Source organism: Notolabrus celidotus, chromosome 1 (genome assembly GCF_009762535.1).
Source record: "Notolabrus celidotus isolate fNotCel1 chromosome 1, fNotCel1.pri, whole genome shotgun sequence".
Taxonomy (NCBI): Eukaryota; Metazoa; Chordata; class Actinopteri; order Labriformes; family Labridae; genus Notolabrus; species Notolabrus celidotus.
The window spans coordinates 26798866-26820028 of NC_048272.1; the positions used below are offsets into that span (position 1 = coordinate 26798866).

A 21163-nucleotide genomic window follows, 5' to 3' on the forward strand; every position below is an offset into this window, starting at 1 on the left:
GCGCACGTCCTCCACGCCACGCAAGCAGGAGAGGATATGTACCTTAGACTTTGTTCACTGTTTTCCTCATGTGTCGTAGTTGAAGTCGTAAGGAGGACTGGGTGATCCGATCCATCTTGGAGACATCCAGCAGGCAGGCCTGGTGTTAAGAACCGGGACTTGGTCATCGATTTGGAGCTGCCATGAAGGTTAATGAGAACAGACATCTTGGTTCCTCTGCTTTTGATCCCCTCCAGCAAAGAGATTCTTCATTTCTTTACGAGGTCACTGGCAGTAACCTGAGCAGGGCCATAAATAGTGTCCATCCCAGACAGGCCCGGTGTCTGTCAATACTCAGAAAGTTCAGACACAACATCCGCAAAGAGCCGGCAAGAGCGTTGACTGCTGACATCAAACATGCGATACTGAAGCAAATATACTGATAAACATTCACTTGTTATGACCCATTGGACGTGTCGGTGAAAAATGTGTTCTCACCCTCTTAACTGATGAAAAGAACTCTATCAGGGACGATCACAAGGCGCTGGAAGACGATTTGGCCTCATGTGCGGTGTTATACTGCCCCCGTGTGGCCGCGATGCGTCATAGTTATCCTGGGAAGTTTTTGAGGTCATTCAGATTTATTATGGTGACAGTAAAAAGTGAACCAGTGCCCTTTTGTGAAGAGCCCTTCTCCTCCTTAGACCTGAACCCACAAAAATAATGAAACCCACAGCAAAGAACTGTCTGCTTTCAGCAAAAACTGGCAACACAGGGACTTCAGTTTCCCCTCCAAGGTCAGACTTCAAAAGCTGATTGATTTAATAAGGATAAATTAAATCTCTGATGTCCAACATAGCCGGAACAGACAGGACAGCAAACTTCAGCATTTTTAAAAATTATTTATTTCAAAATATTACACAACTTCTGAATATAAAATTGCTTACAAGTCAAGCATGGCCCTGACCAAAGAGGTCTGACCGAGTTCAACATGGTTTCAATGATAAATAAAATATCAAGCTCACGGAGAGGCCAAGAAACACGAACATGATCTTCTGATCTGTGAAAATACTCAACCAAAATCTACTAAATTATGAAACTAACAGCGCTGAATGGGCTTCAGAAAAGGTAACAGACAATAGCAGCACCCATGTCATTTCATCAAACTGACAATGCATCTCCTCTGGTTAAACACAAAGGAGTTAATAATTAAAACAGACATCAGTATCAATTCAATACCATGCTCTAACAACAAAAACATCACTTTAAATAAGAATGTTACCAATTTAAAAGACAAACATGTGTTGAATTTAGTGAACAAATACTTGAATTCAAGTTTAACAGTACTTAACACAAAAGTAGTTTTTTAGTATAATCGTACTATCAAACAGATATTTACTAATACTGATATGAAAAAAATCCTTCTTGGCCATAGGAGTGTATCTCTTGACCTCTGTCTCTTATCTTTGAGGGCAGTTAGTGTTTTTTTTTATCATAATTTAACACCCAATATCTCTGCTCCATCAACAGTGCATCATATTAGCCTGGAGAAAGCTGAGAGTGCTCAGAAACTCTGGCGTGATTGTCAACGGTTCTGAAGAGGATCACATCAAGGTGACTCTGATCAAATATGACAAGATGTTGCATGTGAAGAGACGCCATAACAGCTGCTCATTAACTAACTTTGCCGGCGTGGAATGAGATAGATGCAGTTGAGGTAATGAAGAAACATAGGAAATATCTTATCACTCTCCAGCTGCTTTGATAGCACACGCCTCATCTTGTGACTGATTTGATGCAAATAGAGCTTGTGGAGGTTGTTTAGTGCTGAGTTGTCCGGCAAACTGCTTCCACTCATCAGCCAATCAAAGCAGGAAGTGCCAAATACTCGACCAAATACATGATGTCCGCTGGCAGGGGAGGTAACTTTAAAAGCATCTGAAAAGGTGACTGTTTTAAAATCAAATGGCAGGTTCATGTTCAAAGTTCTTCAGCTGCCAGATGTTTGTGTCCAAAACCTACAAAGGCTCTTAGAGTTCATCATGAGGAGTGTGACATGGCCATTTAGGATGCTGTGTGACGTAATCAGCTGCCTCCAGCACAAGACGCATGAACTCGCCCACATCGAAGGCGTAGTTGGTAAACTTCGGGTGGTCCCCGAGGGTTGGATGGTGACCCTAAGAGAGGAGATAGAGGACGGTTTATACACTGAAGGAGGAATACACAACATACACGTCTGGATATTTTTGTTTTTATAGTTGAATATATATAGGCTGTGTATGTGAGCAATATGTGGGATGAATTGAGGTGCTAGGAGCCAATAGCTGGTATGGGTCTTTCCCCTACCTTGTCCTGTGGGAGCACTTTGTCCATTTTCTGCCAAGTCACGTATCGAATGCCCCGCAGCCGAGCCAAATCTCGATAGCAGCTCTCATCCTGACAATTATATCTGGGAGGTACAGATGCAGACACTTTATCTCTTGCTCTCATCACTCTGCCTCTCTTTCACTCTTTCTTGCTCCATGGTCCATGTTCCTCTCTCTCTCGCTCTCTTCTCTCTCTCTGTACACAAAAGGTGGCTCACACTCTGTCAGCTAACCAAAATGCGCACAGAACACTTCCACTGATACTCAACCACATTTCAATCAACTCCTCCGCCCAGGGTAGCCAGGTGTGATAAATGCCTGCTTAATTAGACAGTATTTCACCGTCATACACTAAGTGTCTGAAGGGTACTTCAGGCACAGCATGCTGCTAAACCCATCACTCTCCCTGCCCCCTGCTCCGTCTTTTTCTGTCATTCACACATAACACAAACACACACAGGCGGACATAAAGTGCCACTCACAGCTCAAAGATGACAGCCCAGTCAGGGAGGAAGAGGAGATGTGTGAGACCCGCCCCGTGCATCCCAATAAAAATGTCAGAGTTGTGGGTGATCCTCAGCTGCTTGAGGAAGGGGACATCCCTGAAAGACAGACAGGGAGTGGCACATCAATCACCTTCCTGAAGTAAGTGCTGTCACTCTTATACAATTTCAAAAGCTTACACTTTCTTTATAAGCGTATACAGCACTACTACATGGTCGATTAATGCTGAGCAGCAGTGAATGGCTCCTGCAGTAATGTCAGTACTCCATAACTCACTTGTATTTGTAGTCCACCACACTGACCTCCAGTAAAGGCACGGTCTTGAGGGCATTTACCAGCTGTAACAACAACACAGAAACGTGTTCTCTGATCAGTGAGAGAGCAAATAAATATGTGCAGTGACCATATAAATCACATACTTGCACTGTTTACAGAAAATAACATTTTAAATAAGCATTTAACAAAAGTGGGCAGTAAATCAATGCTGGAAGGTTGTATAGAGTGAGAAAAGAGAAAAAGAGGAAAGGAATAGGAGGATTCGTGGCAGAAAAGGATGCAATAAAAAGAATAATCACAAGAAAGAAATAAACAGAAAGAAGGAGGGAAGGGAGGTGCTGGACTCACCTCAACTTGGTTTAATATCCTTCTGTATTCTGTGCTGCGAGCCAGCAGGGTGACACGAACACGCCCCTCCTGAAAACAGCAATGCACCCAATAATCAATCAGCCAAGGACAGAAAAGATAGGCGGCAGGGAAAACATGATGCTCATTCAAACTAAGTTAAAAAAAAAAAACAGACTTAAATGGGTCTTCTATTTCACACAGACAGGGGAGTACATTACTTTAAATCACAGGTTTGAATAAGAAAGTGGAACTAAAGGTTTCTCTGATAATGTTCTCTCATTAGTTACAGTTTGGACTCAGATGCTTCTTTTCTACGGTCTTCTGCTGCCATCTTGTGTTTTGAAAGAGAAACTGTGATTTCGTTTAGGTGTCAACTTTTGCAACATCTGCAATAAGCAATAAGGATGGCTTAACCTGTACTAAAAGGGAATGACACTAACAGTAACTTTTAATTAAAGCTAAAGCTAAACCAAAGGCAGGCTACTTGTCACAAGCAGTGAATATCTGTATGTGGAGAATGAATACCTTCTCTTCTTCTTGGAAAGGTATAGAAAAAGATGACATTATGAGCAAGACCAGAGCAAATTAAGACGAGGGGAGATAGGATGAGAGGGGTGACTGGGGCGGATGAATAGGACACAATAGCAGAGAGCAGCAGTGTGAGTCTCTGGCTGTGCCATTAATCTGAGGATGAAAGGAGGAGCTGGGGAGAGGGTCAGGGCCAAGAAGACCTCTCATTCAGTCGCTGGCCTGCTATCACTAGCAGCCCCATGTCTTGCTGAAAAGCCTCTTAGCATATTTCCAGTGCAGGTCATGAATACACAATGAGCTGCTCCACAAGAAGAGAGAAGTAATGGGGCTTCACTGGTCATAAAGATACAGTCAGGCACTTCAAACTTCAAACCCGGGAGCATAAAACACCCGTGAGGAGTGCTAAAGAGTTAAACAGGTAGAGAGGATGAATGAGAGGGTGAGGAGACAGCAGTGACGGTAAGATAAGTAAAATACATGTTCTCTTACAGAAATTAGAGAACTACTTTTAGGAGCTACAGTCAGGAACGCTTCATGAGTGCTGCCGTAGTGAGTGTAGTGACTTGGCTCTCCATCACTTACGTTTGCTAAGTATGCTCTCTAAAGAAAGTTGTGCAGTCATCTTTACTTAGAAATGGCAAAGTAAGCTTGATTATTTAAGGAGAACAAGTTCCAAAACACTTCAACTTAAAGTCTCAGACAACTTCAGTAATGGTTTTGCATTCAGCCTTTGAAAGTCAGATTTTATCAAACGAGCACTATTATGTTTTCTTACACAGACAAATGCAGATTTTTCTTTGTATGTTCTTTAGAGACTCACTGTGCAGATAGTTTGAGCATTATCAGGAAAAACTGCTTCAAAGCAAACATGTAGATTCTATTAGTCCACACGTTTCAGATTGAGATACAAATCAAAATGTAAATGGTCTTCCCTGATAGAAGTCAGAACACAGGTCTCACACTTTGACTTTGGTTGAGCTGGGATTAACTAATTATGCAAAAAAAAAAACAGCTTCCACTGGACCTAAGAGCCCAAGATTTCATGCAGTGTTATTCCGTTTTCCACGAGGTGATACGTGCCCTCAGTTTCATAAATCTTTTACTCTGAACTGATTTCCATACAGTTCCTTTTCTTGTTGAAGCCTGAAAGAGGAAACGTATTTTCTGTTTCTGATTTGATCACTGTCAGCACAGAAATACAGAATGTTTTTTGCAGAGAAAGAATTCAATGTATAAAAAAATCTTTAAAAGTCAATTAGCAGCTGACAAGAATCATCTGAATTGGCTGAGGTACTGTTTTAATAGACACCTTTCTATCTGTATTATGATTATGAAGTTTCATGCTTGTCGTTTTCAGTTATCAGGCATCAAATCCCCAAAGTACTAAAAAGAGAAAATATTTTCATGCTTTTCTCCTCTTTGCACCTAAACATCTCTTGCTGTTGTAAATTTCACATCTTTGATGTCATGGGTTACAAAGTCAACCAGAATTGCCATAATTCTAAAACTACACATCTAAAGTAAATGTCCTTTTTTTGTTTTTCAATGGTGAGCCAAAGTGCAACCTAAACCTTACATAACCTTGTAGACTAGGCTTTAGCATTTGAATTATATTGTTAAGTAAAATAGATAAAAACAGTAAGAAGTGGTGGAGTTGGTTTTTGTAAAACATTTGTAACAAATGGATCCTTAAGTGCACTTCCATTTAACATTTCTAGGCATCATAGTCAGAGTATGATTTGACTGCTAACACACTTACCTACCACCAGTCTTGGACATGGGTCCTGTCATCATTCAGGGCCAGTTGCTCCTGTCACTCTTCATGGAGCTTTTTTAAAATGAGCTAACATGCAGTCTCTGCTGATTCAGTGCTCTGGGTCTTAGTGAGTTTACAGATATCATTATTTTTACTATGTGAAATAGTTTGTGGTAATGTGATAACTTCATTTTTCATTTTTTTCTAATTGTATGGATGAGCTAGGATGGCAACAAGCAACCCCACTCAAACCTAAGAAAACAACTGTTCCCTGACCGGGAATCGAACCCGGGCCGCGGCGGTGAGAGCGCCGAATCCTAACCACTAGACCACCAGGGACACATACAACAAATGTATGCACATGTATACTGTATAAAAGTAAAGGGATCTCTTCACATTTACAGTTGTGATTCAAAACAGCCTCTGTACTGACAGTTACAAGTAAAGGTCTTGACATGTGTGCACCAATCAGCCATCACATTATCAACACTAACAGACTGATACATGTGTGAGTGTAAGGATGTGAAGGACTTTGACGAGGACCAAATTGAGATAGCTAGATGACCAGGTCAGAGCATCTCAAAAATTCATCTGCAGTGGTCAGTACCTACCAAAAGTGGTCCAAGGAAGGAAGTGATTCGATCCAACAGAAGAGCTCCTAAAGCTCAAACTGCTGATAAAGGTACTGCAGGTTCTGCTAGGAAGATGTCAGGACAAACAGTGCAGCACAATTTGTTGTGTGTGGGGCTGCATACTTGCAGACCAGTTAGATTGTCCATGCTGATCTCTGTCCTCCCTTGGTACCATACCATGGCACAAGTTCAGAAGTCTTGTGGAGTCCATGTCTCATCAGGTTAGGATTGTTTTGGCCTGATCTGAGAGAGGGGCCTGTTAGGCTGTTGGTCATAATGTTGGCTGATCAATGAATAAGGAAGTCCAGCACAGTCTCCTATTCTGTCTAGTTTATATATGCAGATCGTGTTTTACAGGTTATCAAATGAAAATAATATAAGTACCCAAAGCTCCATATTACATAAAAAAAAAACTAGGTCATCATCTAGGTAAGGGGGTTCCCAAAGTGGGGGTCGGGACCCCTTAGGGGGTCGCCACGCACTGATGGGGGGGTCACGAGATCCCATCCAAAAAAGTGGTTCTTTCAAAAGCTTTTTTTTTTCTTCTGAATACATACATTTTATATTTTATCCATTACTATAAAAATATAAATAAAGATACTGGTTAAAATTAATGCAAATCAGAATCTGTATATCCTATCACTGCTACAGACTATACATGAAGATTACTTTCATTCTGCTTTCAACCTTTTTTAAATAACTACGAAATAAAATGATGGTATTTTGGCTTTCAGTTTTTTAATGTCTGTTTTTGGATTGGCCTATTAGTGCTTGCCCATGGCTTTAAGCAATGTCTAACCAACCTAAGTAACAGCGTGGGTCCCATGTCTCTGGCACCGTTATTTTGGAGGTCCTGGGCTGAAAAGTTTGGGACCCCTGATCTAGAGGACTGACATGCAAATCACAACAGCAAAACCTAAAGAGCCCAGTTTCACAGTTTCCCTTGCAAAGGTCAGACACTAAAAAAAAACAAGGTCAGGGAGATTTTCTTTACTATTTTTCAGTTTGGCAGCCAAAGTGAGTCCTTAACTTGACACAAAAATTTAACATCTGTATTTTAGTTATATTTCTAAAGCATAAAGGGCAAAGATGGAAAGCAGAGACATTATCTTAAAGAAACAAATCCTTTTTTTAGGCACTTGTGTGTGAGGACCAAGTTGACTGGAAACCAGACTACCAACCAAACATCAGTTCCCTGACCGGGAATCGAACCCGGGCCGCGGCGGTGAGAGCGCCGAATCCTAACCACTAGACCACCAGGGACCTATTCTTTAACTGTGTCAAATGTATGGAGTGGAATGTCTAGCACGGATCACATGATCAGCTGTTCATGTCAGTTATGTTGTTTATACTTAGCTCGTGTGTCAAAGAGTGGGACATCTCTCAAACACCAGAGAAAGAACCTTTTTGTCTAGATGTGTATAAAATGTATTACCTGTGTTTTTGTTATAATGTAAGTATGATTATCAAATGAAGTTCTTTAAGCTTGGAAAGTCTGTCACAAACTAAAAACATGGACAACAGAAACTTAAGAGGAATAAAACAAAGACAATAAGTTGAATTTTACTGTTGCACACTGTGAATCTCAACTCAACTTCTGCTGTCTTCTCCCTAACAAACGCAGGAACAATCTCTACCAGTCAGAGCAGGAGTCATTATATATGAGTGAATAAAAGACCTATGGATGGAGGCTGTTCATTTTTAGGACGGTAAAGATATATTAACAGTTGCTAGCTACATCCTTGTGAAATACTGTACAAATATTCATATACAGGAAAATGATTCAAAGCTATTCAGGGGATATTTTACCCTCCTAGCCCTCACACAAGGAAAGCTATTTCCTTCAACAGACATATTAACAGATCATAAATGAAAGAACACTAAAGACTTTCATGATTCTGATCCTCATGTTCCCCCTCAGTAGATCCAGATAACACAGTGCCTATTGTCTTTGTGTCTGTGTAAATAGTTTTGGCTCTGTGACTGTTAAAGTGACTCCTTTGCAGTCTGGAGGTTAGAATTTGTGACCCAGGTCTGATTCCCCCTCAGAGAATACCAATAATAAGAATAATGAATTCAAGCCTTGGCTTTCACTTTGGTATTCATTGAGCAGGCCTCACTTGAACTGTAGTGCATTATGGTCTTTTACTTCAACACACAGGTTTGAACATTATCACTGTTCTGAAAACTCAAAATGTGATTTTGTTTTCTTTTTTAAGTTACTTGACTAAAACTTTCAGATATAATTGAAATGCAGAAGTCCAGTTTGCACTTTTTCTTTCTATTCTTGATTTCACTTTGTGCACCAATGAGAAAATTAAAAAGGAAAGTATTTCACTGACATGATAAATATGGCAGGGCTGGATTCTCTACTACAAATGACTCTTCATTAGTTATGTCTTATAAATTCAAGTTTTAGAAAGCAGCAAAGCATTACCATACAAGTAGAGAAAGTAGCTTTCAGTTGTGCCAATCGGTAATAAGGAATAATATTGTTGAACAATGAAACAAATATCATGCAATAAATAACGGAAAAGTCTGCATTTAAGGGTCACACTTTCTCTGCCTTATTGCTGATCTACATTATCACACAGTCCTTGGTCCATCTCTACTGAAGCCAAAATACTGTCAAATATCAGAAGACCACTAGATCTTTATTTATTGCATTTGCCTTACCCCTCTCTAGTTCAGGTATTTTGCTAGCTGAAACAGACACTTAGTCATCTGAGGTTATCTGACAGCTTCATCTTATGGGTGAAATAATGAGTGTGCAAGACCCATGCAGCCAGGGCTGGGTGTGATGGGTCAAAGGTTATCATGTGTGGCAAATGTCAATTAAATGTTTTCTTATCATTGCATTTCAAGGCAATCTTTTGCTATGTGTGTATCGCAAAGGTTCATATAACAACAACCATGATAATGCAGCCTTTGTTATTTGCTGCACATTATCCCGTAAGACACAGTTACTCAAATTCAAAAGAAAGTATAATTTTCACAAACAGTCCTATACTTCCATAAATAGATGACAAGGCCTTCATATGATCCTACTAACAATCTTTCGAAACTCTTAATTTATAAAGGAGACAGACTTAGTATTGACGGACACAATACCAAACAATAATCTAAAGCTCCCATGTTTTCTTCTGGTTAGTATTTAGCACTCCTTGGAATAGCTCAGATTAATTCCCAGTCTGTCTCAAAACCAGTGGCTGCTTCCCTGCTACCACATCTTTGTGTTTTTGGAATATCATGAGAAGCTAAACCTTGAACAGGAAGCGCTGCTGATTGAAAGATCGGCAACAAGGTATGTATATTATATATGTATGTTATATGTATTGCATTTTTCAAGAGTTTCAATAAACTAAGAGCTGAGAAAGGTGTTTACTAAGAGGAGTTCTTCCTACCTTTGGCCCTTCTTGCAGGATGTGCAGTCGATGGAGGACGTGTTGGGAAAAGGCCCTGAACATCCCTTCACTGGAGCAGTCTGAGATCTGCCATCAAAACAGCACAGAGAGGAAAACTTTCACCCACATGCACAATCTATTTATATTCATTTGATTCAAAATGTCATATACAAAGAAAGGTTCTCTATAGTCATGCAACAGGATGAACAGTATATATGTATTAGAATATCTGGTCCCCTAGTTCAGAAGGACTGATTGCTTATTGGATCTGGCCACACTTGTGTACTGCTCTGTGTTGTGATGAAAGACATGTAACACACCGGGAATCTGACAATTGAAAGCATATTTTTAATGTCCTTGGAATGAATATCATATGAGCCTATGCATTTCCGAGCTCTAAAAATCTTTCATATGGCTGCTGCACTGTGGCTGTAAATGTGAGAACATGAATATAAACATGACATGTACTGCAGGGGCAATCAACAGCATCAGCTTGAGGCTGACCTATCAGTATTTCACACCTCAAGGCTAGAACGGCAGAACATCCCATATTTACATGATATCATCTTTATAGAAATCTCCTTGGAATTATCATTTAAATAACACAAGCACTTGCTGAGATCTGAATGCATCACATAAATATTTGACCTGTAATGCATGTTGATGACTAAACCGGATATCACAGTGTTTGTGGGGAGAAGAGGCGGATAAATGCTGACAGGGCAAGGCAGGACTGTGTGTATGAGAAACTGCAACTTGTTCAAATTAGAAACATCTACACACATTGTGTTAATCTGGTTAGTGCATTATAACACACATGAACAGAAAGGATAACTTACAAGAGGGGTGTTGTAAAAGAGGCCATATCTCATTCGTGGGAGCAGGGAGAAGAAGGCATCTTTGAAACACACCTATGAACAAGAATGAAGCAAACAGGATGGCACAGTTATCAAATTGTTTAATACAGCTTGGTGTCTCAGAAGCATTGGCACACATGCATACTTATTAAACATCTTTAAGTGCTTTTAAAAATATCAAAATGACAACTCATGTTATAAGGAACAATTGCAAAACATGAGATAAAGATTTTATGCCAAATAAGTCTGATTCCTAAACTTCTACTGTAAGAGATTCCAGGAGGGCTTGGATATCCTATTCACTGGATTTCACTGGACTTGAGTGTAAGTAGGAGGTGCTAATTTCTTCTGTTCAGATATGATTGGTCGTGCTAGTTTTACAGTATTTTCTTTCATATATGTATATATTTCATCATGACCATGGCTGTTGCTGCATTTGGATACACCAATTGTGTTTAGGGGCATTTCGACTGGAGGAACTTTACCCCGGAACTAGGGACTTTACCCCTGAACTATGTGCATTTCGACCGACGGACCCAGGGCGCAAAAGTAGTTCAGGGGTAGATAATCTCCCCCCCTGAAAAGCCCCTGCTAGGGGGGTAGTACTTTTCAAAAGCCCCAAGGCTTTTGGGGGCAGGGCCTGTAATGTTGAACGTGTCTGATTGGTAGATTAACTGCAGTGTTTTTATTCCGCCCGTCGTCCACAATAACATCCCACACGTGTGATTTACTTGATTTCTCTTTCTTTCATTTGTTCTATCTTTTGTGTGTGTGTGTGTGTACTTTTCAAAACAAGACGCCTAGATTCCCTTGATTTAGCAGCTTGTAACAGTAGTCTTCTCTCAGCCCACCGAGAATACGTCTCTCCCAGTGTTACGGTTTTAAAAGTGACCCTGTAAACTGGAGACCTTCAGCTGATGTGTCAGTGTTTGTGGAGTTTAAACAGCTGTTGAAACACAGAAGGAGTTTTAAGATTCAATATCCTCATCAGATATTTAATGATCGTCTAAAGACGATTATGAGGGATGCATCAGGCTGAAAGTCGACAGTAAACAAGGTCGCCGTTTAAACCAAAACACTGTCCGATCTCTGCCACAGCTTTTTGAGTTAAAAAGGATTTTAAAGCCATGTTGAAATGTCTTTGCTACTTGCGCTTATCTCCTCTCACGTGTTGATTCAGTGAATCCTTCTGTGATGAAATATAGCACGATCTAAAACAGCGTGAGCTGAGTCTCTTCCATGCTAGCAGGCTAACTGTTGTGTTGCTCGTAATGATACCAAATACAGTACAAAATATTTCTGCTGTGCTGAAGTATTTTTTCCTGTTAAAAAACAGCCACATTTAAGGGGTCTCTTGCACCCTGAAGGCCCTAATTAACTAGCAAGGAAACACTCCTGTGAGTGACGAGTTCAAAGAAGTTAAGAGTGTGCCATGACCGCTTGGAGCTGACTTTACACCTACTCTTTTTGAGTCATAGGTCTTCAGGTGGATGATGTCATACTCTGAGAAGGCCCTCCACGTGTCACTGAACAGATCTCCATAGCTGTAAAAGCTCTGGGAGAGACAGACAAAGAGGTGAACATGTGTTAATTTCATTAGTGTTGTACTGAAATGAAAAACAAACCCATACAAATAAAACAAGCTAACCTCTGTATCTGTGCTGAACTCAGTCACCTGTTCTGAAACTCTGCTGGCTGTTTTTTCTGAATTTTAGGATTTATACATAATCTATTATCACACTATTATCTGACAGCCTGCCACTGTTTGCACTGAAGTGTGCAGTTTGTGCTGAAAGGTCACTGCTTTTCTTCTCCTAGACAGTTTTCTCTCCCTCCCATTTGTCTCTCTCTGTTTTCCTTTTCCTCTGTAACTCTGTGCAGAGTTGAGGGGAACAATGGGCCGGATGAGGTTGTCTGTAAAGCACTCTGTTTTTCAACCGGTGTTTCCCCTTGATGTCTTAACCAGAAACATAACTTTAGAGACTTGTAAAAGCAAAGACAAGACTGTCGTACAATACATTTAAGCTACTGCTTGGCTTCCTGGCAAAGTTGTAGTGCTCAATCCCATCTCAGCTTTCAAACTCTTTAAAGATAAACGACGTTTTATGAGTATTTTTTACCCATTATATTCTTTTGTTACAGTGTAATGATTACATAGAGTGTGCCAAATTCAACAAGTGCAAGGTACCCACCGTGTCCCACATGACTATGTTGATGTCTGAGCTGAAGGAGTTGTTAATGTGCTGGGAGATGTAGAGGTTGACAAAGTCACAGAAATGGTGGTACATGTTCACTCCTGGTAGGAAAACACATCATTTTTATTTTTGTCAACATGTAACAACTGAAAATGAAAAGGTTGAAAAGCGAAGTTTGAATATGGTAGGTTCCTTACTCATACTGCATGAATATCTTTGTCAAAGGTTAACCTTAAATATGTCAAATGTGATTGTGGCAAAAAGCCAAGTGTAATAAGATGAGAGGTTTTAGTGACTTTTTAAGAAGGCTTAAAACTGACTCACTCGTATTTTCATCACTTACCAGCATCCAGTTTCATGAAAACAGTGGGTTTCTCTATGATGATGTCACACTGTCCATGCTCTATGGACTGAAAGCCCAGCTCTGTGTATGTCTGCAGCTCAGCATACCTTCAAAAGCAGAGCATCAAGGCTGTTTACCAAAAAGAAGTCTAAGAATTCTGCACCAACATGTTTCATTATTAATCATGTATTAGTCTTTGCAGAAACTACAGAGATTAGACATTAGACCTAGACTATGACCTCTAATCCAGCTGATCTGAAGTCAGACTTTGTACTCCTAGCCCAGTGCAAAGGAATAGTCGTTAGCAAATTATTTTTGATAAGGTTATTCATCAAGTCTGATACTGACAGATCTGATCATTAAACAGGCGAGCCCGTTGTTGCTTTAACGCTACAGTTCAGGAAGGAAGGGTTGGGTCACACCAGTCACCTCTGAAAACAAAAAGGCTGATGTATTTCATCATGTCACAACGGTTTAAGTACTTCAATAAATGTGTATCACTCAAATTCAAAGATGGTTTAAAATTTGGGCGAGGAATCCATTTAACAGAGCCCTCATGTCCGCTTTTCACAAAGGTCTAATGTCAGTTCTTTGTCCAAACAGTACCAAAAACTAGGGCTGTGTCTTCAGCTGACAGCTGAAAAAAATCTATTCATGTTTGATAAATTGATTACCATGATCTATATCATCCGTAATATGTGGAAGATACCCGTATACACTCTTGCTCATGGGCACAACTCTCTCACAACTCAAGGGAAAACATTCGAGCCAGCCAGGAGTCGAACCTAGAATCTTCTGATCCGTAGTCAGACGCGTTATCCATTGCGCCACTGGCCCCTTGAAACAGCGAGGGGCTCTGACAAAAGGAATTCATGCGGCACTCAGACTCCACCCTCGCATTCCTGCCTGTCCTGCCCTCCCTTTCAACACTGCTCTGAGAGGAAGCAGCATGGTTAAAAATATTCCACTTAACTGAATCAGTTGAGGGGATCCAATATCTATGGCGTGGTCTACGGTTTTTATTTTCTTCAGACTACTTCGTTGAAGAGCGACTTCTTTAGCCCAGACTTACACTTAAATAAAAGGTCACCGCTCTCTTTCTATCATTTGGTCAAATCACTCTGGCAGACACGGGGGGTAGCTTCTTCTGTTCACAGCATGTTGTTACTTTGGTTCACTTAGCATGCCTTTGTGTCAGAAACAGCTGTCTGCCAAGCTTTGCATCTGCCAGATTCCCCCCTTTATGTCCTCTCTTTAGGGTCGTGACACAATAACGCTCACGGTAGGGTGTTAGCTGCTCCCACTTTGTTTTGCTATGCAAAAATATGAAGGTTATGTGCAGTTAAGGGGCCCTATGCTGACTGTTTGATAGGGTAGGATAAAAGCGCCACCTAGTGGCCGCCTGTGATGCTACAGTAAAGAAGACCCATCCTGCCAGTTGTCGATTTGAGTGATCCACTTGTCAAATGCTAAACATGTCCCTGGTGGTCTAGTGGTTAGGATTCGGCGCTCTCACCGCCGCGGCCCGGGTTCGATTCCCGGTCAGGGAACTCCTGTTTTAATCTCCTGGTATCGAGAACTATTTAAAAAACACACTGGACCTGAGTCCCAAAGTCACGCCTCGACCATGACACTTCACTTCTTGAAACTACACTGCACAAGCCATGGAAGTTATTACAAACTAAAAGTAGTCCATTTATTTTTTTAAAACAATTACTTTGAGCATGCACTATAATTATATACTGTATATCACAACTTAATCATACCATCCAAAAGGTCCTTTACCTTGGAACTATGTATCCCAACCTTCCAAAGAACCATAGTCTGAATTAAGCCTTTAGAGAAACAATTCGCAAATCAACTACAATTGGATAAATAATCTATGCTCTGTAAATCATAGATGAAGGTCTTTCACTATTATGTAGACAACACTAACGTCTCTGCCTCGTTAAAGCCTGTCGCGTCCAACTGAAATCAAGAATTGAAAGTCTGAAAATGTCTACAGATGAATGACTGCAAATTGTTATTAACACCTCTGCCCCTAGTTTTAGTCACATTAGTGATCTGTGCTCCAGCCTGGGTGCCCTGTCAGCCTGAGTCATTTTCCACTCTGACCTTTCCTCTGACATCCATGTAACCAAAGTCATGACCAAAGTAATTCAGTCCTTTTTTGCTCAGATGAGGCAGTTAACTCAAATCAGGTCTTTCCTTTCTCCAGCAGACTTTGAGAAGTCATCCATGCATTTATTTCTTCCAGACCCGACTATTTTACTGCACTTTATTATGGCACCAGCAAGTACAACATCTAAAGACTCTCGTTCATTTAGAATGCTGCTGCCAGGTTTAGAGGAGCAATTATTTCACACCAGTCCAAGCTGCCCTTCACTGGCTACCTGTGAGTTTAAGAGCTGATTTTAAGATTTTACTGCTTGTTTCTAAAGCCTTCAATGACCACGCTCCAGTCCATATCTGTGAACTGCTAACTTCCTATGAGCCTGTCCGCTGCTTGAGGTCTTCTAGCAGAGCCGTACTCGTGGTTCCTAATCTGGACTGGCAACAAGATGTGACCAAACATTTGCAGTTTGGGCTCCACAACTGTGGAACTCAGGTACAGCCCAGCAACCTTGCACAGTTATAGTGGTGTAGTGGTGTAGTGTTTAGGTTTTGGAGCTCACCCTGGTCAGGGAACTTGATACTGGCTCTTTTTCTTAACCATTAATGCACATTTCTTCTCCACAATGACTGTCTAGTTGGTATGAGCTCAGAAAGAGCGTGTAAATGTGTGCGTGTCATGACTCACCAAGATTGTAAGGGGCTCTTGTGCTCTCCCTCTGCAGCAAGTGCTCGCCTGTTCAGTCTGCAGCTGCCACCAATCTCGCCCTTCTGAATGAAGTCCTCCTTGTATCTGCAACAGTTTAGGTTTGAAAACACTCTCATCTCTGTTTTTGTTACGCCTTTTTCTTCATGAACACAACATTGTCAAATACACTGACCTCTCATGACCTCTGCGTGGCTTACGCAGGTCAAGGTAAAGGTTAGTGGCCTTACAGAAGCGAGTGTTGCTGCTGCATTTTAAAGAGGAGTCCCCCTGGAAAAGGATAATAGCAGAAGTATTAAATATTTAAGTGATGTTAAAAAAAGGCCAAACCTTTGAGACTGTGAACACTGTTTTCACACTTTTCTGTCTACACTGCTGTAAATAATGCCACCAAGCCCATTGTGTGTGAAATCCTTGTTCAACACTGTGTGTGCTTCTACCTGTTGTTTCTTCCTGTTGACTCAGTAGGCCCGTGGGAACTAAGGAAATGAATGGACTTACTGGCTTGCTGGCCTTGCACAGCGTTTTGAGCTCAGAGAGGCGCTCCTTCACGTAGCCAAAGTCAGCCTGTTTCCAGAAGAGCTCCTCGGCAGCTTGCAGTGAACGTGCCCTGACAGATCACAGATTTATGCAGTTCAGCTAAACCAAAACCATATCAGGTCATCAATGATGCATGGTATAAATGAGCACACTTTAACTTTGGATAAATAATAGACACTACAGTTCTGTAAATTCAACACCCATGAATAAAAGATGACTATTATTTGTTATACTTATGATTATTAAACACCTGATACATTATAGATGTATGTTGGGAGCATAATGAAAGTAAATTGAGGAAACAGCTCATATCTGTGTGAAGGTGTTAGAATGTGAGATGAAGAACAGTACCATCCTGTGTCTGCCTTGGTGCAGACTGGATAGCCAAAGCGTGTTACTGGATCACACTTCTTCTCATAACCCCAACAGGCAGACAGATCCTGCAGTGCATCCTGTCATAAAAACAAGTCATGATGTTTAAGTTAAGAGAGAATGTGTGACATAGAAAAGTGTCACATGGTGTTGTGACTCAAGTTTAAAATCAAATTTCATCTTTTTAGGATAAGACAATTGGGATTTGAATATTTAAAAATCTACAGAGGATAAATTGTAATTCAGTGTGAGAGGCAACCCAGTGTGTAAGAGGTAGGCTGCCTGTCTATGAAAAACAAAATAGTTTTAGGGAATAAGAATAGAAAAATAACTTAATAATTTCATAATTGTTAAAGAAGGAAGAAAAATGCTAATATCTGGCGACAAAAAAACATTGTATTGTTGAAATACATATTAATTTGATTTCTAAATCATTCTGTACAGAACAAGTATCCATATACACACACATCCATGCTGATAACTCACATCATTTAAGGCTATGTCTGAGGACAGCAACCTTTGACTTAATGATTCAAGACAAATAAAAATGTCAGTATACTACATACATTTTAAGATAGTACAACTCAGGGAGATGAATGTTGTTATCAGTCCTGATTAAATGATAACTGAAAACAATCTGGTACCAAATGGCCTTTTTATAGTGTTTCCACACAGACAAATAATCTGCCATGACTCCAAAATGAAAACTAGAAGGCTAAGTACAAAGTTTGTAAAGTGCATATCTTACTTTAAAAGGGCAGAGTGGATCCTGGCGGCATTGCTTGGCGACCTTCTTGTTGTTGAAGAGGAAATAGGGTACGTGCTCTGGCGGTAGGGAGATCCTGCTGTAGTTGAGCAGCGGTGCTGCTGGTGGTTTGTGGTTGATGTTCTCAGTCTTCTCAGTGATGACCACAGTGAAAGAAAAAACGATGCCCAGCGTTACCAAGAGCAGCATAGTCAGAGTCACACAAACATGTGAGACAGCTGCTACTTTTCACAGCACCCTGAGGATGGGGAGACACAGACACAGAATCAGACTTGCACTCTGTAATCTTAGTGGAAATCCTTGCACCGCAGTAGACAAGCATGTGGGCACAAGTGTGTGAACGCAGCCCCAGGCGGATCTGAGGAGCTCATAGGGAAAGGTCCTGTTGCAGGAAGTATAGCTGAACCTTTTTCCGACTGTTGTCCAAGCAGTCATAGCTGAGGCTAAGGCGGCACATGAACTGAACATGAACACAAACCTGCAGGCTGGTACTCATGAGACTGGTACTATAAAGGTACAGATGGCCAAACCAGCACTCACACACATTACAGAGACATTTCCCTAATGTAAGTATGGATTTGCCTGAACAGCGATAACCACTGACAGTCCTCACTCCCAAGATAATGATCAAACTCTATTAATGTGGCATTAACCACACTGTGCCATTAAAAAATGAGTTCAAATTATTTGCCCATTAAAAAAAGATGATGAGAAGGAAGGGTGATGATGGATACGACCTGTAACTAAATTGTAAAATTGTGTTATAGAGGAGTGTTATAACTTATAGGGCGTTAGTGTGTCACTACAGATTAATTACAGAGGTACTAAAGGAGTTTTTTTTAAACTGAAAATCCTATTTTCTGTGGGCGTAGCAGGACAATGCCTGAAAGTAACCACTGTGCAGAGCTGAAGCTCCATTTGAAACATTGTTACATCAGTATAAACAGTGGTGGACAGTGACAAAGTAAATTTACTTGAGTACTGTACTTAAGTAAATTTTTTGAGTATCTGTACTTTACTTGAGTATTATTTTTTGGGGATACTTATTATTTTTACTCCACTACATCTAGACAACAGTTGTTGTACTTTTTACTCCACTACATTTCTATCAATGCTCTAGTTACTCACTACTTTTTCTTTAAAGTCAGTTCATGAATTTCCTTCTCTTTTCCGAAATCTGATCCCTAAGTCAGTAAACTGTGTTTGTGTAGTTCTGTTTGTCTCAGTGGTTTAGTCATACCTGTATATCGTGTTCTCTACGGTTGAACGTGGAGCAAACACAGAGCAAATTTCACTCAGATCATGCAATTCATGTAGAGGTGATAATGATGGCTATAATTCTCCACCTGAGCACCCATGTCCATATCTTCAGCCCGTGTTAGAGGTTTTTAAAATGAAGAATGATACGTATCATTTGAAATGTTCTCCCTGTTTCCCACTCTGCCCAAACATACAAACATTCACAGTCCAACCTGAGAAAGTGTGTTGAGCTACATCACATTTGTTTCATTCCAGATGAACATTTCAAACTAAGGTGTCTGTGCTACGAGTAACTTAGTTTCTGTTTTTAGGTGTAGTTTTAGAGATTTCAAGCAATGGTTTCTAGATAAACATAATGTAACAGAATGTACTCCTATGTATTCTTGACTGCACTCATGTATTGTGAAAATACGTTTTGAGATTTTTTAAGAAGTGCTTTGAATACGTATGTATTTTTAAAGTAAGTACTTCAGTACTTTAACTCAAGTAATAATCTGACTGAACAACTTTCACTTGTATTGGAGTAATGTTTGACCAGGAGTATCTTTACTTTGACTTAAGTAATGAAGACGTGTACTTTGTCCAACACTGAGTATAAACAATCGTTACACGTGAACCCTCTGCGCTGAGAGCTGCCGGTGCCTTTTTGATTGCATTATCAGTACTTGCCTTCTTAATGCTGAGCAACTGTAAGCCAATTACGTTTGAGTTTTTTAAGAGCTCAGTCAATTGCCTTCTTACATTACATCCCCATTTTACTGTCACGCTTAAACACAGAGAATAAGCGAACTTAACTTTAGCAGGCTAGTAAGCTTCAAGATTTATGATTGAAACTTTGAGCTGGCGTCTATCTCCTACTTCACTCTGAGACACAGTTAACACAGCAAACCGAGAATAGCACTCATAGATAAAGCTCCAGACTGAGAGCTAAGTATCGTCTGTAAGGCAATACTGAATAAATATTATTTTCCACTTGACGATACTTCTTACTGCAGGCTGGTTTCCGAAATAATAATTATGTTGCTAACATCTTATTAGCGTTACGAGACCCACCCACGTTATTTAAAACAACACTAATGTGGCAACAAAAGAACCGCACAGGAAAAATACTTCACAGTTTTGTGACAAAAACAGATTGTGGGATAGAAATGTGCTCTAATGTTTCATCTACAAGCGGCTGGAACGAGTTTACAGATGAGGGAGTTTACCTGAAACCACAGCCTCGTCTCCTCCTGACCGAAGTGAAGATGTTGCCGGTGGTCGCCATAACACCGGAAACCTTATACCGGTTTGTAATGATCAGGAGCAGACACGAGGTGGCGATGTGCACCACGTTTTCTCCTCGCGCCCAAGGAGTGAAGGCGCTTTATACACTGATCACAGTTTCAGCATTGTTCTACAATAAATGTCGACATTGAACAGACATTGAATTGAAATTCTTGATCATAAAGTTTAAAAACATTTGTTGTATTTTCCAACCTAACCTCTTTTTATGTTTATTTATTTGCACAAGTAAAAGAAAATACACACAAAAAAAGAGCAAAGATAAAGAATATACTGTGCAGGAAGAGGCAGAAAACTCAGAGAGCTTATTTGAACCCTCCACCCCAAATAGTGTTCTAATATCAAAAATTAATTAAAAAATATGATATAAAGACAATAGTTGATACTAAAAATAAAGTACCATAAGAATGTACAAAATTAACAATTAATATAAATACAGTTATTACATCAACAGAATTCAAAAGTACAAAATATGAATATGATGTGTATGGACACCTGTTTATGAATATTTGGTTGAGCATGATGAGTATAATAAAGTAACAGTGGTTAAAAGTTTTTTAAATCATCCTTTATAACATTTTAAAGATAAAGTTTTTCGCCACATTGGAATAAATATTCCAGAATTTGCTCACCCTAATCTCATCTCGTACGGACTCTCTTACTACTGATGACATTATAATGCATATTACGTTATAATAAATAATTATGTTGCTATATTATATTATGTTATATTACATTATTATTGTTTACTTCAACTTACGGTCATATTATACACCCATATTTTATGTATTATATTGCTTAATCTGTCATTACCAACCATAATCACACCATGTCAACCTGCCAGTACTGAAACATTTTTAATACTGCCTGTAATTGCAGGTATTTAATCCACTTTTAACATTTGTATGGGACACTGGTGGTCCAAGCGCCGC

General features: G+C 40.0%; 2 protein-coding genes and 4 non-coding genes across 7 annotated transcripts in view; 1 reads left to right on the forward strand and 5 right to left on the reverse strand.

Moving 5' to 3' along the window:
* Positions 1–513, reverse strand: part of tafa4b (TAFA chemokine like family member 4b) — a 50065-nt gene extending 49552 nt beyond the window's left edge. Inside the window, exon 1 of the mRNA XM_034673364.1 lies at positions 43–513. The gene's annotated coding sequence lies outside the window, so the exon portion shown is untranslated. The remainder of the gene's footprint in view (positions 1–42) is intronic.
* Positions 514–866: 353 nt separating this feature from the next.
* On the reverse strand, positions 867–20287 carry eogt (EGF domain-specific O-linked N-acetylglucosamine (GlcNAc) transferase). 2 transcript variants are annotated; one of them, XM_034687795.1, is made up of 16 exons: positions 20156–20287; positions 17670–17925; positions 16901–17001; positions 16511–16619; positions 16185–16279; positions 15992–16096; positions 13192–13298; positions 12846–12949; positions 12116–12208; positions 10636–10707; positions 9797–9883; positions 3474–3542; positions 3126–3187; positions 2828–2947; positions 2326–2428; positions 867–2156 (listed from the first exon to the last, which is right to left on the reverse strand). In XM_034687795.1, exons 2-16 carry the CDS (start codon positions 17874–17876, stop codon positions 2010–2012), a joined length of 1581 nt encoding a protein of 526 aa, XP_034543686.1. In that variant the 5' UTR covers positions 17877–17925; positions 20156–20287; the 3' UTR covers positions 867–2009. The 2 variants fall into 2 exon arrangements, with proteins under 2 accessions (XP_034543686.1, XP_034543774.1); XM_034687883.1 differs by lacking the exons at positions 867–2156; positions 2326–2428 and adding an exon at positions 2429–2541 and having other exon boundaries at positions 20156–20263.
* trnae-cuc lies at positions 6028–6099 on the reverse strand. Its single transcript has one exon. It is a non-coding gene; the product is annotated as a tRNA-Glu (tRNA).
* On the reverse strand, positions 7584–7655 carry trnae-cuc. Its single transcript has one exon. It is a non-coding gene; the product is annotated as a tRNA-Glu (tRNA).
* On the reverse strand, positions 13956–14028 carry trnar-acg. Its single transcript has one exon. It is a non-coding gene; the product is annotated as a tRNA-Arg (tRNA).
* Positions 14670–14741, forward strand: trnae-cuc. Its single transcript has one exon. It is a non-coding gene; the product is annotated as a tRNA-Glu (tRNA).
* Positions 20288–21163: the final 876 nt, after the last annotated feature.

Coding starts and splice junctions, on each gene's coding strand:
- eogt (XM_034687795.1), bottom strand. CDS start 17,876: ATGCTGCTCTTGGTAACGCTGGGCATCGTTTTTTCTTTCACTGTGGTC. Junction 12,209..12,845: donor ACATAGTCATGTGGGACACG/GTGGGTACCTTG, acceptor TGTCTCTCCCAG/AGCTTTTACAGCTATGGAGA. Junction 3,543..9,796: donor TCCTGCAAGAAGGGCCAAAG/GTAGGAAGAACT, acceptor TGCTGTTTTCAG/GAGGGGCGTGTTCGTGTCAC.